This window comes from Eublepharis macularius, chromosome 6 (genome assembly GCF_028583425.1).
Source record: "Eublepharis macularius isolate TG4126 chromosome 6, MPM_Emac_v1.0, whole genome shotgun sequence".
Lineage (NCBI taxonomy): Eukaryota > Metazoa > Chordata > Lepidosauria > Squamata > Eublepharidae > Eublepharis > Eublepharis macularius.
In genome coordinates, this window is record NC_072795.1 from 68,685,998 (window position 1) to 68,703,103 (window position 17,106).

The 17,106-nt window shown below is 40.4% G+C and overlaps 1 protein-coding gene across 4 annotated transcripts in view; it reads right to left on the minus strand.

Annotated features, from left to right (window-relative positions):
- Positions 1 to 17,106, minus strand: part of SH3PXD2A (SH3 and PX domains 2A) — a 334,390-nt gene that overhangs the window by 77,426 nt on the left and 239,858 nt on the right. For 3 of the 4 annotated variants that reach the window (XM_054983545.1, XM_054983544.1, XM_054983546.1), the window contains one exon: positions 16,073 to 16,204. In XM_054983545.1, the coding sequence (XP_054839520.1) occupies positions 16,073 to 16,204 (132 nt within the window). Of the gene's footprint in view, positions 1 to 16,072; positions 16,205 to 16,507; positions 16,650 to 17,106 lie in introns of those variants that run through there. The other variant, XM_054983547.1, reaches the window with a different exon arrangement.

Consider the following 17,106-nt stretch of genomic DNA (forward strand, 5'->3'; position numbering starts at 1 on the left):
TAACTGATTTGCGTATGCCACACCCCTTGACATCACCAGAAGTGTGTCATTAGCACAACTGATTTGCATATGCCACACCCCTGACATCACCTATCCTGGCTGTTTTGGACCCAATCCTGGCCATGCAGGGCTGAAATTGGGCCCAAAATGGCAAAGGGGGGCTGGAAATGGCCAAAAAGGGGCCCAAATGGTCAGTATTGGGCTGCTGCTGAGCGGGAGAGTGATCCACCACCTATTAGAGGCCCAATCCTGGCCATTTTGGGACCAATCCTGGCTGTTTTGGGTATGATGATCCTCGCCATTTTGGGCCGAAGTGGGCCATTTCAGCCCCAATCCAGGGCAAAATGGGCCCAAAATAGCAAAAAATCAGGTGGGTGGGGCCACCTGTCATGTGACCTTTTTGGAGAACTACCAGAACTGCGTTCCTGCGTGTTCCCCCTCAAAATGATCCCTGGACATATAAGTTTTTTAAGTTAGTCATATGGCACATTTCCTTAAGCCATGAATGTGGTCTACACATTATGTTCAAGCCATAGCTCTCATGCTCCCCCTGGCATTCAGCAAACCTAGTTCTTGAAAATATCCGTCAATATTTATTTTACACACCATATTACCTTAGGAATGTGTGTGCTTGTCCTTACTACTGGCTTGGTTTGCAGGACAAATACTTTCTAAATCCCCTGCTGCTGAGCCTTTATTCATAGGTGGGAAGTATACAGCACGTGGCTGCCAGCATCAAAGACACAGTGTATTCTCCAACATAATTGCTTGGATAAATATCCAAGCAATATCTGATAGAAAGCTTATCTATATAGGTAGCTTGAGGGCTGAATTTGATAAGATACTGGTGACAGTGGGTGGGGGAAAATTATATGCAAGACATGGAAAGAAGTGTTTTTTCAAAGCACAAAATTGAATTCAGGGATTGAGGGAAGTTAAACCCTGTTCCCAATATTACCTACTTATTCTTTTGAGGCATTTTTCTTCTAAGCAAACTTACTTTTGGTATTTGTTTGGGAGAAAGATATTTTAAACAACAATAAAACACATTGGGGTACAGCGGGACAGGGATTACAAACGCCTTTACCTGCACACCAATTCTTGTAAACGAAAAGCTCTGAACTAAATACCCACGACTGTCCTGTTCCTAGAAGGCTTCATGATCTAGATCAAGGTCAGCAAGTAAGCAGTGCCTAAGTCCCATTTCTATTCTAAATTGGTAGAGATGTTTCCTCTAAGCTTAGATCCCAGGAGAACATCATGCATGTCAAAGATTCAGCAAGTGTATTCCTATTGCAAGCTCACTACTGAAACTCTGTAGAAACCCAAAGAAACAGAGCAGAAATATCATTTGCTAAATAAACAAAGTGATGCTGGGGCATTAGGGATGCCAGTCCTTTGCCGGGGTGGGGGATCCCCCACTCCCACTCTCCACTCCCACTTACCTGGCCAGTGGGGGGTAACGTGCCTCCTGGGGCATGCTCCTGGGCAGTGCAGCACGCTCCTGGGTGGTGTGCTGTGCTTCTGGGTGGCACAGTGGCCTGATTTGGGCCAGATTTGGGTGGAATTGGACCCAATTCGGGCCCCATTCGGGCGGATTTGGACTGAATTGGTTCTGAATCAGCCCCCTGGGGAGCACTCCCATGCTTCATAGCAGCTGTATTCAGGCCCAAATTTGGCCCAATTCAGCACCCAGTGAGTAGGAGAATGCTCCCAGGGCAGCACGTGACCCATGCGATGGCATCACTTCCTGTAAGTGATGTCATCGCACAGGCCAGGCGCATGGGCACACTTGGGGGAAGCCATAAAGTAGGTGCCAGGCCACCGACCTCCCACCCAGGGGGTTGGGGGTACCTGGCAACCCTATGGGGCACTGTAGAAGCAACCTCAATGTTAACAGACTTGATTCAATTAGAAAATCTTGACATTTAAAGGGTATCCCATTCAGGGTCTCCTTTCTAGGCTTCAGATGGCAGCAATGCACAATTATTACTGCTGTACTTAACCACTCATTCCAAAGTGAACACTTAGTAGACTGGCACTGAACAAGTGCGGTTTGTTAATCAGACAGTTGCTCAGCTCTCAGTTCTCATTCTCCAGTGAGAGCTGTGAATAGATTAAAGATTTTATATATTAAAAAGGTCTACAACTCTATTCACTTAAAAGCATTCTGCATACTAATGGCTCCATGTAGAATTGGAGTTTTGGATGGCAATTCCAGAAAAGCTTGTAATTTCACATCAATTAGAGCTGAGAAAAGGAGAACTTCAGTCCTATCTATGCAATTTTCAATCTTGGGTTAAAGCCCTAGTTATTGCTGGATGGAACCAGGATTAAAAGTAAGAAGGGGTCAGGGAATTGGGCTGAAGTGATCCAAAGCTGTTTAAAAAGGACTTTATTTGATGGAGGTGGGGGAAGGGGGGGGGGCTCAGAGGGCTCTCAACGACATAAGGACAAAGACAAATTGAAGAGGTTAACATAGCCATATGGGATTCTGGGCAGCAGCAAGAAATGCAGGCAATCAGAAAAGCAACTGGCGCAGTTGATGAGTTTCAACTTCCATTGCACTGGAGTGGGGGGTGGGGTGGCAGAGACCCTGCTTTGCTTCTTACACATTCTGTATTTTTATCCTACCTGTCTCAGGATCTCAGGGCAGTATATCCTGTTCAGCACTCCATTTTATACTGGCCAAGAATAACTGGCACAGGGATCCTGAGTAAGGTTCTTAGCTAGTCGAGATTTGAACACGGGTCTGTTTCCCCAGTCTTAGTTCAACACTTTAATTACTACATCATTCTTGTGCTAGGACAAACCTTTAGTGCTGGCAATCTATAAAGGCCAGCAATGCTGGATCCTTCTCTTAGTTCAGCCACTTATTCCTGGACAGTTTATTTATTTAATTTATTTATTTACTTTAGACTTTTATTCCACCCTCCCTGCAGGCGGGCTCAGGGGGTTTACAGCAGTTTAAATGTACCTGTGGAAAGGTTTAGATGTACCTATGGAACTTTAGCCCCCCCAAATTATTTCAGAGTTTATTAAAAACTGTCTAGAATAGCCACCATTAACATGCATATAAATTAAAAACTAAAAAAAGGCCTCTTTGGCTCAAGATGAAGGGCTGCTTTTAAACAAGCCATTTTTTTAAAAAAAAAACATGTTGACTAACAGTTTACAACAGAACTCAACTAATCCATGCCATGTTAGAAATATTCCACCTCTAAAATAAGAGCACTGAGATGCAAATTTACCTAGGCCTTTCACCCGAAAGCCGAGTGTGGGAAGGGTCTATAGTTGTCAACAGTGAGAGAAAGGCACTGTATTTGCTCAAAGGAGCACTTGCAATTCCTGCACAAGATGCAGGGTGGGGTTCTGGCATTTTCTTGGCTCATATTGAGCCATGCTATAGAACCTGATTACGTAACTATTAGGAATGATAGTAGAACCAAGGGGAATAATAAACATTATTAGGAGAATAAGAGTTTTGCTACACTTATGTGGGGAGTTCAGAATATAAAAGCAAAATGTGTATGAAATGTTGAACACAAGTCAGTTTAGTCAACTGGAACTGAAAGCTGGCCATGGATCTATTCTTCATTTCAGGTGGGTAGAGAATGTGACTGTTCAATATGTGACTGTTAACTCTTGACAGCATCACTGAACAAAGCCAGATTAATCTCTCTAGATCACCTGGGAAAGATTCTATTGGTTTACCCAGTCAAATTCTTTGCATTCAAACCACCCTGACGGATGTTCTTCAGAGTTCTCCCTTAAAATCACTCCCAAATGATTCCTCAGCTCTTCAGTGACTTGCTTCACCATCCAGTGGTTGGTTATTAGGATAAAGTACACTTGCCAACCTCCAGGTGGTGCCTGGAGATTTGGAATTATGACTGATCTCCAAATAACAGAAATCAGTTCCCCTGGAGGAAATGGCTGCTTTGGAGGGTGGACTCTATGATATTATACCCCACTGAGTTCCCCCCCTTCTCTAATGCCACCTTCTCCAGGCTCCCTAGCTGGAGTTTCTGGAATTTCCCTACCTGGAGTTGGCAACCCTAGAACAAAGATATTTTCCATGACATTCACCTTTGATCCTACTAGTGCTCAAGTCATCACATCACAAAAATATATAAAGGGGCAAGATATGAACCCAAGCAAAGGGCTGTCCTGGATTCTTCCCTCTCCCTGTGTGCATACTAGGTTTACACAACATGAAGAGATCACACACACATTAAAGGTGATGCATTAGACATCCTGTCTGGTCTGCTGTACCTTGTTAGATCTATTAATTGGCCAATTTTGACTGTCTACATTCTCTTAAATAAGAGGGAAAAGAAATGTAAAAGATCTCTTCACTGACCACCTCACTGTACCTATGACGTTAATAGCCCCAGCTGTTTAACAACAACAGATCAGCATTTAAAAGGGCTAAATGGCTGCACTGCATGAAGATAATAGCTGCCATATATACCAAGAGCAAAAAGGGCAGGGGCGGGAAGAGAAGGAGTAGTTCTGGCTGCAATTGAAACTGGTCTGCTAACGATTGCAGTTTCCAGAACTGCCAAGACATTATTGAAACTGCTTATTTACTGTGCAGCTCAGGGGAAAATAAAAATGAACACTCCATGCTTTATTAATCTTGTCCTCATCTGACATAAAAATGCACCATGAGTCTTTTGCTTTGATATTTTCAGACCAATTTGTCAAAACAAGCATGCAGTTAAGTCATTAATCATTTCCCCTGATTAAACAGAAGATGGGGTTAGACAAAAAAGCTAGCTGACATATGTTAAGGCAGCTAGAAAAAAAATCTCAAGACTTAAACATTTACTTGAATAATAAGTTAAAAAACCTCAACGCTTTATGATGTAATAAGAGCTCATCGAAACAATAGTTTCTCAGCTGCTATAACTCTAGAAATCTAACCATGCAAAGTAATTGCAAGAAGGAATGGGAATCCTGTAATATCCCTCAGATCTTTCCGGGTATTGCTCTCTTAACAAAATTGCTGAGCTGGTGACCTATTTGGCGGATACAGAAACCCAATCATTATAACATTAGAGTGTTCTAATATAGAAAGCAGATTTTTCCTGGGGAGGTTTCAAGGTCCCCAAGCTGGCAATGGCTCCATAAACAGAGGGGAAAATGCATAAAGGGATCTAAGCAAGGGGAGGTGGGGAGGCCCAGCGTATAATTTTTTCCCTCTTTAGCTGCCAACCTGAGCTCTAAGCTGTTGTGGGTTTCTGTTTCTCCATGAGGAGTGGGAAGAAAGAGCCAAAAGTTTGACAATTGAAGGAGTTGGGAATAAAAACAAAGACAGAAAATTAAAATCAAATAATGAAGTTCCCATCTAGTCTTTTCCTGCCCTGGGCAAAGGAGAATGTGGAAAGATCCATATGCTGCCATGCTCTATGGTAGGAGAGGTCTCCCTTATATAAATATCTGCATGAGACTTTCCTTTTTAGCAGGGCCTCTTTGGTTGCCTATGGTAAAAAGTCAAAACAGTTCCAAGATCAGTTGTTGCGTTAAGAAATGGGGGATATTTTAAAGGGCATTTTTGTTAGCATGTAGACTGTGATGAAAATGCATTGCACTTCTCTTTTGCAGCTTACACAATGCTACTCTGATTTGCTAAGCATTACATTGTATTTCATTGCATTGTATTGCACTGTATAATCTGTTTTTGATCTCAGTAAGAAAGGAGGACTATAAATAAACAAACAAAAAATAAAATACACATGGAAAATGTTTTTTTCTCAAGGGTTTCCTATAATCTGCACCTTACCCCTTCCTAATGATGTTTGCTGCTTTTTTAAAAGGCTAGATTGAGATTTTAGTTCTTTCACAGTTTAAATCTGAAATTTCTGTGGCAGTTTGCAAAGAGCGTTTGGAACAATTATCTCTTAAACTTGTGAGTTAGGCTAAGTCAATTGAAAAGTTAACTGAATCCAGGCCTCCTACCCCCATCCATCTATATGCGATGATAATACTGTCTCTCCTTGCATAGAAATAAATTTTCATGCTTTAGGCTGGTGACACAGATAAGAGATTTCTGTACCTGATTTATATATTTACTTCAGCTATGCTCCTTCCTTTCTTCCCAAAAGGGACCCAAAGTAGCTTGCATTCACCCCGTTGCTTCACCCCGGACTTGAATGGACTGTCCTACTTTACTACAATTTAATTAAATATCCCATCCAGAAACCAGAAGGAGAAAGAAGAGGGATAATTGTATTATATTTGGCAACTAATATTTTTCATGGCCAGCTGTTTCATGGGTCCACTGCCCAGTTTAACTTAGGTTTAGTGCCAGAATAATTTTGTGATTTACTCCCTGCTTATGAAATTTCAAGGGTATCTGGCTGGCTGGCGATGGAAACATAAAAGTTGGCTAAGTTAGTCTTCTGCCTGCTTCAGCAAGACAATTCTTGAGCAGGGCACAGTTCTCAGGAAGAGATATTTATGACTGGTTTACAGCTGCTTATCAAACCTTGATCCATGTGTTGTCTTATAAGTAATCTGAACAAACATGCTCTTTGAAAGAAAGCCCACCCCCAAGTGGAGCCACAGACATCGGGGAAACACTGGGAGTGGGGGAAATGGCATGGGTACAGATTTCTGCACACTTATAGTTCAAGGATTATAGAAAGAGCAACCTCATAGCTGCTGTAAGGTTTCTGGTATCCATTAAGTACAGATACTGGTCATTTAAAAAAAACTTTTAAGGTACACATTTTTGATATTAAGACATTTTAGTAAAGTGTTCCCAAGAATTCATAAAGTGACTAATGCAATATAGTTTTAGTATCACATTAGAAACCTTGTGGGGAAACAAATTTGAAGAAAGAGAACACCATTTCCTACCAATTTCATATCCAGAAATAGAGAGGGATTGCATCCTAAATGGAATGGATATGGGGAACATGACAATCTCTGGTTAATACATATTGGAATCATTGTTCAATATAAAACTTACTGACCTCAATGAACAAAGCACAGACTTCATTTGGCACCATAACCCTGAACATACACCAAGTATACCTCCCATCTCATATTAGCTACCAATATGGTTCTAGATACTATTTTGCTTTACTTCCTAGCTTGGATGGTTGAGCAAAGCCCTTCAAAACCCCCCCCCCCATATATAGTTCAAAAACTGCTCATACTTCTTATGAATTGACAGCATGCCCACTTCATAATGGGCAAAGCAGCAGAGATTTCACTTTGCCCCATTACTGAGTACTGCAGAAATGGGAAACACAGACCACATGTGCTCCCTAGCTTCTCTGTAGTAGCAAAAGCCACCCCAAACCGACACTTTTAAAAACACAGTCAGCAACGTCTAGCCATCAACATGTCGATTACTTGTCCATCATGCATACATCACAGACTTATTTCATTGCCAGAAACTTAATAGGCAAGAGCAACTGTTTCCATACAGCAAGCCTGCAACAACTTGCCAAATGCAACCCAAGAGGAGCTTCATAACCCTGTACTAACTGCCTGGGCCACCGATCGATCGATCGAGAGATAGACAGACCCAAACAATCCATTTATTTTTAAAACATCTGGAAAACCACTATACATGTCATATGGACTGCGTTCAACAAGCCTGGCAGAAAGACAATGTTTAACCAAATCCATTTTTCTGTCTGCCCTGCATCAGAAAAGTATTAGATGTGTTTGCAAAGGATACTAGCAAATTTCCACCCCTTCATCTTCATCAACTGCCTACAGGACTGTAATGCTTAAGGTTTCTTAAATTAAAGCAAATTAGTGGAATTTCAGCATTCATTTTACTCATAGTGTATTTTATATTAAATCCTCCTGGACATAACCTTTTCATAAAAATCACTACATTAATGCATTAAAGACCAACTATGCCATTTTTGTTCAAATTGAATAATGCCATCTGCTTTTAGTCATGAGAGTCCCTGCCATATAATTGTCTCTTCAACATTCATCCAATACAATTCCCATTATTAAACACAAACAAAAATCCCCTTCTCTGTGGGTGACACTAGGGCAGGAAGGTGCGTCATTCTAGAGCTATAGGCCTCACAGTCTTGCTTTGTTCTCATTCCGCCCAAAATGCATCTGGGTTTTTGTTTTCACAACACTCCAACAACTCTCATTGTTCTAACTGAAAACTGAAAACATCACAGGACTCTTGCATGACAATATTCAATGATGAATGGCAATCTTGCATTATTCTGATATGACCATATTATCTGGGAGTACCAGTTGTGCTGCATGAAGTTAGGGACCAACTTTGAAGCTCCTAATAAGAGGGCTGCTTCTCAAGAGGGTTTACTGTCTTGGGTAGCTAGAGACAAATGTTCCTTGGAGTGTTGCAGCAAGCATAAGCAAGCACCTGAACTCTGCAGAGCCTTAAAGGAAAAAGGTTCTTGCTTTGTATTGAAGAATCAGTCATGGGGTTCCATGCAATTCTATATACACTCAGTGAGAAAGCTAAGCTTGCTTGTCTTTTGGCATCTGTCCATCACTCATACTTAGTTGTCTACATCCAGACCTTAAAGTTCAGGATGGGGAAGTCTATCAATGCTCCTCCCATTCTCCATCAGCTGTTTTTGATTCAGGAAGTGTTTAAAACTGTACCAAGAAGAGAAGTCACAACCTTGGTTTAAAAACAGAAAGAAAGAAAAAAAGAGTCCTCTAATAAAATCTTATTGCTTACTAATTTTCCAAGTAATCACTCCTTATTAACACCCTAAAATTCTCCCTGTTGAGGAGTTAACAACTTGATAGCCCTTGGCAAGAAAGAAATACTTGCATGGCAAAAAAGCAAGAAAGTTTGTATAAACCAAGTTGAGCATCCCATCCTACTGTCACCTCATTCAGGCCCTTGACACACCACAAATAACCAATGTAGTTATGCTTGTACAGACGGGTTAATAAATTGTTAGGACTGCAGTTAATCTTGCAAAGCAAAAGCAGAGTTACACCCATTTAAAACCATTGAAGTCAATGGCCTTAGAAGGGTGTAGCTCTGGTCAGGACTGCATTGTAAATTACTCTTTGCGAATCTAGTCATCCAACAGTTAGATACCACTTTGGAAGTACAGAAAAATGAAAATTTATCAAGATAGTCAAAATTGTGTGATTCTGTCAGCAGGCTAAATGCTGCCCTTAGGTAAGTTTTGTGTATGATTGACAGATGGTATGCATGGGAAGGGGTTAGCAAAACACAGAACGACAGTCCAGCACGCATAGATGAAGTTCACGCTTAGCTTTTCCTTCTTCCCCTGTGCTTACTTGATTTTCTGTATTGGTTGTAATGGCTGATTGTCATGATATTTCTTTACTTTGATATTTCTTTCACCTTTGGCCAACAAAAAATAGGCTACTTTCCTATTTAAATCACAAATTATTTCCTGTCTTTAAAAAGACGTAAGGGTATTATTTATATCTTTCCCTTACCTGATGCTCAGTGGTGTGATCAGATACATACTGCTTAGGTTTAGCAGTGTTGCAACCACAGATGCCCCCAGACCATTTACTGGGCTTTTAAAAGTTTAATAGCTTAAACAAAGCTCCACAATTTATGTATGCTACTTCAGACAGATTCTTCCATGTAGGTATCAATGCACAATTTAAAAGCTTACCTGCTTTGGACTATTAAGGAGAAGAATTCATGTAGGAGCACAGAGGAGCAGCCCAGACTTTCCTCTCACTCGACATTTTGTAAGCCATGGGTTCAAAAAACAAACCAGCCCTTAAACTGATATAGGACCTATGCGATTTCACTACAGCTGGTGAGCAGATAGGCTCCTTAGTCTAATTCTAACAGGTCTGCTTAAAACATGGATAAAGTGGAATAAACCACATCTTATTCATCTCTTAAAGATGACTAGGGAACAGGTTAATGAGTGAAGCAGCAATGTAACACTACCACCACCTTCAATTATAGGAGAATTTCTAAATAGCACCACTTTGCTAGGAGCATTGTTTCTTCATGGTCTATCTTATGCTTTGGGGTAGCAGACAGCTGTTCGATGTGAGAGACTTGGATATGTAATTGCTATTTGTGGCGGAGTTGTGTGTCTGTGAGAGAGGGGAAGCAATTTGGGCAAGCATAGGTTGTGCTTACAGCACACTATTCTCAATGGGGTGTTTAATACCTCGTGTCCTTTTCTTCAATTTCCTCCTCCAAACAGAACGGAAGCAGGGGGAAATGTTTTTTTGAAGTTTTGATCATCTGAGATGTATCAGCTTTCAGGCCACTGCCCCACTGTCTAAGTCATAGCTGGAACAGAATCTTTCCATCTCTTGATCTCCCTACTGATTGTACAGAGAGAAAGTGACAAGGAAAAAAAGGAAGGAAAGAGTTAACCCCGGCTGGGTTATTCCTAATAGGGACATTAAAAAGATTCTTTACTTTTCAATCACCACTTTTCAACTAATCCTCTGGCACAAGCCAAGGCAACTTGCCACATTGATCAAACTGTAACCTCACCAGTCTGATCTCAGCAGGAAAAAGATGTGTGATGAAAATTCAGTTACCTAGCAACTGGTACCAACTATTTCACCCACAGATGTGATTACAGTATTGCTTTATCCCATTGGCACTCTATGCTGCCAGGCAATAAGCAGCCAAAACAGAAAAACAACTCTTCCAAAAGGCACTGGGGTGGTCTGAATCCTTTACCTCACAAGTTAGCCTGGATACTTAACAGGCTAACCAACAATACAGTACAGGGTTTGTTTGTTTGTTTGTTTGTTTGTTTGTTTGTTTGTTTGTTTGTTTTACAAAAAGGCTTGTGTGGCATCAAACCACAAATACCGTAAAGGATCATACAAAATCTCCACTTGCTAGTCACATAAAGACACCCTGATGTGACCATTTTCCCAATGTTATTCTTGTTATTCCTGCATACTGTATAGCAGCCAACAGGAAAAACAAATACATGCAAAGGTATTCTAGATACAGCAAAGAACTTCACAGGAATAATTAGATTGTCATCTCTGCAATGTTCTCTTAGATAATTGACTCTTAGTTGTAGCAAGGCTGCAAGAGACTAGCTCTAGATCAGAACATTAGAAACTGCAAGTAGAACACTGACAAACCTACTCTCTTGATACAAGGGAATCGTTTATTGATTTCTTGCATGGGTAGGAGAAGGAAGTAATGGAAGTACTGGTAACTCCAAACGTGAAGACCTCTTTTTTGTAACTTCAGCATGGTCACTTCAGCATGGATCCAAGGAATGTTTATGGGAACATAGCTGGATTAAAGGGTGGATGATTATGATCCTTAGATCATATTGCCAGAAACAAAGCAGAACTGATAAGAATTTAGCCCCTTCCAATGCAACAGCCTCAAAAGCAATAAACCAAGAGTCTACTCTGCAGTCATCACATGCAAGTCTACTGCATATACATGATGAATAGAAAGGAGGAGGGAGACAGCACCTTGTATACCAAGGGTGGCTGCAGAACCAATTAGCACTTTCATGTCATCTTTCTATAAATTGTTGCTAGCTGCAAAATGGATTGTGAATCATCTGAAAGTTAGTGTGAAATAGGATGCTCCATTGTGATAAACTAGGAAGGTTCAGGAGACACAAGGTGAGACAGCAACTGGCAATTCAGCAACGACAGGTCCATGACTGAGCACCTGGCTAAACTAGAGGCACTATATTATATGGGCAGAGTTTATCAGACTGCTAGAGGCCTAGAAACTAGGGGGCAAGGTGAGCCAAGATTCTGTTAAGTCACACTTGCTCTTTTTTAAAAGATACTTTGTAGTTGCGCTTATGCATATAAAAGACATATGTAGCAACAAAACAAAGCACATAGTTTGGAGAGCATAAATCCATTTGCTTTGTGGAAGATACTCAAATCTGTTAAGCCTTCAGTTGCCATGACTTTTAAAAACAATCAAAAAGCAATATTCTGTAGCCAGAAAGATAATCTTGGGAAGGGAGGGACTGAAATCCACCACTTCCTGCCAAAGGCAAAGTGCCATTTCCTCTCAAAAATTCAGACCTCTCTTGGGGTCAGATAAAGTTAAGTTTATTGTAATACAGCATAATAAATAAAATAGGTTTGCGATTATACAATAGCTACAGGGTTATTCAGCCAAGATAATACTGCTATCTCATTCTCTCTCCATTGCAAGCACAGATCCAATGGGGGAGGGGGGATAAAGAGATCCCTGATGCTCTCCTTCTTTCACTGCATCACTGAAATAATAGGCAAAAACCCAAGAGAAGATTATATTTAACAGTATCAAGGTTTCCATTACCAACAGCCTAGCCACAATTTATAACTTGACCATTTCAAGATACATCCAAGTAAAACTTGGCACACAACTCAAACTTAATTCTTTTTCTATCCCTTTTCTTCAAAAGTCTCAATAATTTGCAATAAAAGAAACTTGCAGGAGAGCCACTGCGCAAAGAATAAGGGGTGCACACAAATTGCAGGTTAGTTTAATTGCTTTATGTTTGTTTTCTTTATTGTAGTCATTATACCTGTTCATTTATTAGTAAGGTTTCAATGGGAAGCAACTGTAGTTATATCTTTTGGATTCCACCCAATCAGGATGAAATTCTCAGACAACATACCCCTTACTCAAGAGAAACACTCTGCATGAAATTTCAGAAAGATAAGTGAAAATCTTCTGTTTTTTTAAAACAGGCAGTTAATATTATCACTTGTACAGGGAGGGGGAAATTAGCATGCAACCAGATTTTTCCTCTTTCCCCTACTTGAGGATTCTGGGGAAAGACTTTAAAACAAAAATTGTGTCCAGGTAAAAGCAGAAAAATTCCTCCCTCTGCCACCTTTCATTTTGCTGTGCTTGACACATTTTTTTCTCCCAATCAAGCTCTAATGCTAGATGTTAGCCAGGTTGGGAGAAAAATGCTTCAAGCGATAGAGGGAGGGGTGGGAGAGAGAAGGGTTTAGCATCCTCATCTGCATACTCAATTATTGATTAAAAATAGATCCATCTACCCTTCTGCAGGTATGCTACCACACATGAAAACAAAACAAAATAAATGTTAAGTTTAAACTGGTATTTGAAAATCTCACCATTTTTAGGTATACATATTAGCTGACACATCTTGAATAGAAAGACATTGTAAAAGTCAGCATGGTGTAGCGGCTAGAGTATCAGAGTAGGAACTGGAAGACCCAGGTGTGCATCCCAACTTTGCCAGGGAAGCTTGCTGGGTAACCTTGAGCCAGTCACACACTCTTGGCCTAACCTATCTCACAGTGTTATTGTGAGGATAAAATGGAAGTGGGGAGAACAATGTTGAGAGCTGCTCCTCCCACTGGGGAGGAAGAAGTATAAATAATTATATACATCATACAGTTTGTATATTATTGCCTTAATTGCCTTAATTTAGGACAAGCTGCAAATTCACATATGTAAAGTTCATCTGCAGACTGGAGAGGAAGGCAAGAGGGCTAGACATCTAAATACCATCTAGAGGAGCAATACACAGATCCAGGCTATGAGAAACTCAGCATATCTGCTCCTTTGCAGCAAAGGCAGAGTTCAAAAGCTCCACACTGTAAAAGGGTAAATAATGGACAACAATTTACCTCACCTTCTTGTAATTTGTACCATTTCATGCCAAAAGAATAGCCATTTGAAATATATACTTTGTGGTCTATAGAAGTCCCAGGCCAAAATTCCTTTGGGTCACGAGTCAGGCTCTATATATCTATATAAACTGGATGTTTTGAAGCCCTCCATTGCTTATCATTCTTCTACACAAATAGCAAGAACAAGAAGAATCTCCCAGGGAGGAAAGAGAGAGAAAGCTACTGGAAATGCCTAGTTGGCTGCCAGATATCTAGTATAGAAAAGGGATGCTCATAGCTGCTGCTATGATCTCTATTGTTTCCCACCAGTACCACATTATTTTCCTTTTCTCCTTTGATTGTTCCACTAGTTGAAGCACTAGCTTCATGTTTCTACTCCTCCTCTGTTTTTAAGGAAAGTAACATATGCCATTTCCTTTGTTTCCTTTTCAATTTCACACAAGCTCATTTGTAATCAACTCATTAACTCCTCACACTTTGATGTTCCATTATGGTGCTCCCTATGTCTGGATAAGACTCTCTTTCTATTCATCAACTCACTTTCCCTTTAAGGATTGGTTCTGCAATAGAGTCTTCTTTCAACGATCTTAGTCCTTACCCTGCTACCACTTCACTCTCCCTACCTTCACTATGTTATATAAATTACAGTCTCTAACCAAATGACTTGTATATCTTTTGTGTCATGTAACATGTACAATGCTAGAAAGTAATCCTAAACAGGTCTCAGAAGTCAGTTACGTGTTAATCAGTGGGAGAAAGTATCCTTAGGACTGTACTTTTACTTTTCTAGTAATTATCTGTATACTTTATTCTGGAATTAAGTCTTGTATAGAAAATAATGGAAGCCATTTATTTCAGTTCCATGATACTTGTACGAATATACTCTATAGCCAAGATGTTTTATCTTACCAGCACAAAGCACTTGATTACTGTTCTGAACTGGTCAAGCACTTGACATGGTAGCACAGTTCCCACTCATTTAGATGACTGTTTTGGCCTCACTACTGCCAGAAGACCAAGGATTACCCCATTATTGCTAACTTTACATGATATCAACAGAATTCTAAGAATATGAAGTTTATGGACTTTCAACAGAGTCTTAGAACTGTGAGCCAGAGTATATTTTGATGAATGAAAAGGGATTTTTAATGTATATATGTGAAAAGGACAGGTTCCACTCAATAATTTGGTTGCAGACTTGTTTTCTTAAAGATGGCCAGGTTGTATCCTTACAGAACCACTACTACATTTTTAAAAAAATAGTCACTGGACTATGTTATTAATTTTGAAAACCGCCTATAAATATATAGTCTTGTATGTTTACTTTTTCTTTAAAAACTCTATTTCAGTTCTAAGCAATATGCAACTGAGAACTTTCATGTGTACAAAATTGTCAGATGTAAAAAAGGCAGTCACTAGTACATCCATGTAGGAATGCATGCAAGTTGGAAGAAGGGACAGAAATAAAAACCATAGTACAGACTTAACAAATTTAACTCCTTTTGAGAAATGCTTATATACACACACATGCATAGCAGGAAATTAAAGTCTTGTAGAGATATTTTTTGTAGTTTGGCGAAGCTATTTTAACAATATTGTAAAAGACAAACCCACCCCTTTCCAGTTACAAACAAATCTGAAGATTTCCCAAGAAGGGAATTTAATGTTTTTCTCCCCTGGAGAGGATCCCAGTCCTTGGCTTAAAAAAAACCCCAAACGGTTGTACTTTAAAACACACACCTCCTAGTGACTGCATCTGAAAACATGGTCAGTATAATCTTTCACAAATTAGAAGTGTGGACTTTAGGACTAGAGCTGTCCTTTTTCAACATCTGTTCTGATGGCATTGTTTTAAACATTTTAGATACCAGCATCATTCTGGAATTAGATGTAATTAGCCAACTGAAATATGTTCGTTTTAAAAACCCATTCACTCAATTGCTTCATTGAAAAATTATGGAAGTTCAAAATCAATTGATTGAATCAGTTAAAAACAACACACCCATCCCACTTTAAAAGCTCTTTAAATCTATATAGATCCATATCTCCCCAGACCTTAGTAACTGAGCAAAAGGTTGACCTGCCATGCAAAGTTTTAATCCCCAGAGTGAATATTTACAGCCCATACAATAAATCTTTCAAAACTGTGGTAAGTAATGGAAATACTGAGATCTTTTCCAGCAGAGCAACTGTATCATTCTAACAAACACAGGGCATAAACTCTGAACATACTCCTTCCCCCACAACCCCAAGGTTTTCCATTAATGTATATTGGGTAATTAATGCACACGCTTAAAGAGACATTCTTACAGTAGAAGGCAATATTTTGGCCAAAAGCCCAAACCAAGAGGGGAGGGGGGGAGTATAGTCTCCACCTCCTGAGCCAGACACTATACCAGATGGACTACAAAGATACATGAGGGAGATGGAGAAAGAAAGAAACAGAAGACTTAAAATATACACACTTTGAAAAGAAAAAAAGACTTACCACTTTCATTCTTCTCTATTACATCCACAACCTCTCCAGCCTGCAGGCTAATCTCAGAGTTCTCCTGTTTCTCATAATTAGACACCACCACATACTGCTCCAGGATCATGGGTTCAGAGTTAGTGTCAGCACCTGGGGAAGGGAAAAAGCAAGCTGTGAGCCACCTTCCAGCCATGGCTCCTCGAGAGCAACCTCTGTCCGTCTGACTCGCGATAGGCCAATTTGTCACCAATGCCAAGCCAATCAGAACACAACTTTGGCTCACAGCATGTCTCCAAATGGCTGGCCATATAGAAGTGGCTTTCTCTGGCCCACAGCTCAGCAGCACAGAGGAACATTGGAGAGAAAGGGGGGAAAATTACACCAGAGAGTTTAACACAGTAGTATATTGTCAATTAAAACTCAAAATTGCAGGATGGAGCTTGAAAACAAAACCTCTTCCCAACATGGTTGCCACACCATCCTTGTTTCCATTCAGAGAGAAAAATCCATCCCAGTCACACAACCAGTCTTGAAAAAAAAAAGATTTCCAGGGCTGCCTCAGTAAATGTGAGAGTCCACAATTTCTCCCTCTCGTAGGCTGCGCTCCTACTTTGCTCTTACAGGCTTGAGCAGCGAGTCAAAAGGGGGCTGTGGACGCCAATCATATTTGCCTCATGCTGCAGCCCTTAAATAGAAAACACATGAGCAGTGTTGAATAAAAGGAGGTGGGAGTGGAGGAAGGGGAAAGAAGGGAGGGCACAAAAGACTGTTTACTTGAAATAGAAGAAGAGTTATAGCACCAGACTCCTCCTTACAGTCTCCATTCTGCTATAGTTTTCGCCCTTCCCAAAGAAAACTCCCCCAAATATCCCCGTTAAAGCAAAGAACGCGCGCACACACACACACACACAGAGCACTGTTTTTACATACAACTGTGAACTCACTATGCTTTTAAAGCTCCCCAAATCACCACAAAACACTCGAATCACTCTTTTCACCTCCACATAACACCCCCCAGTTTTCCTCAGAGGCCGAGGCCTATTGTTTCCTCT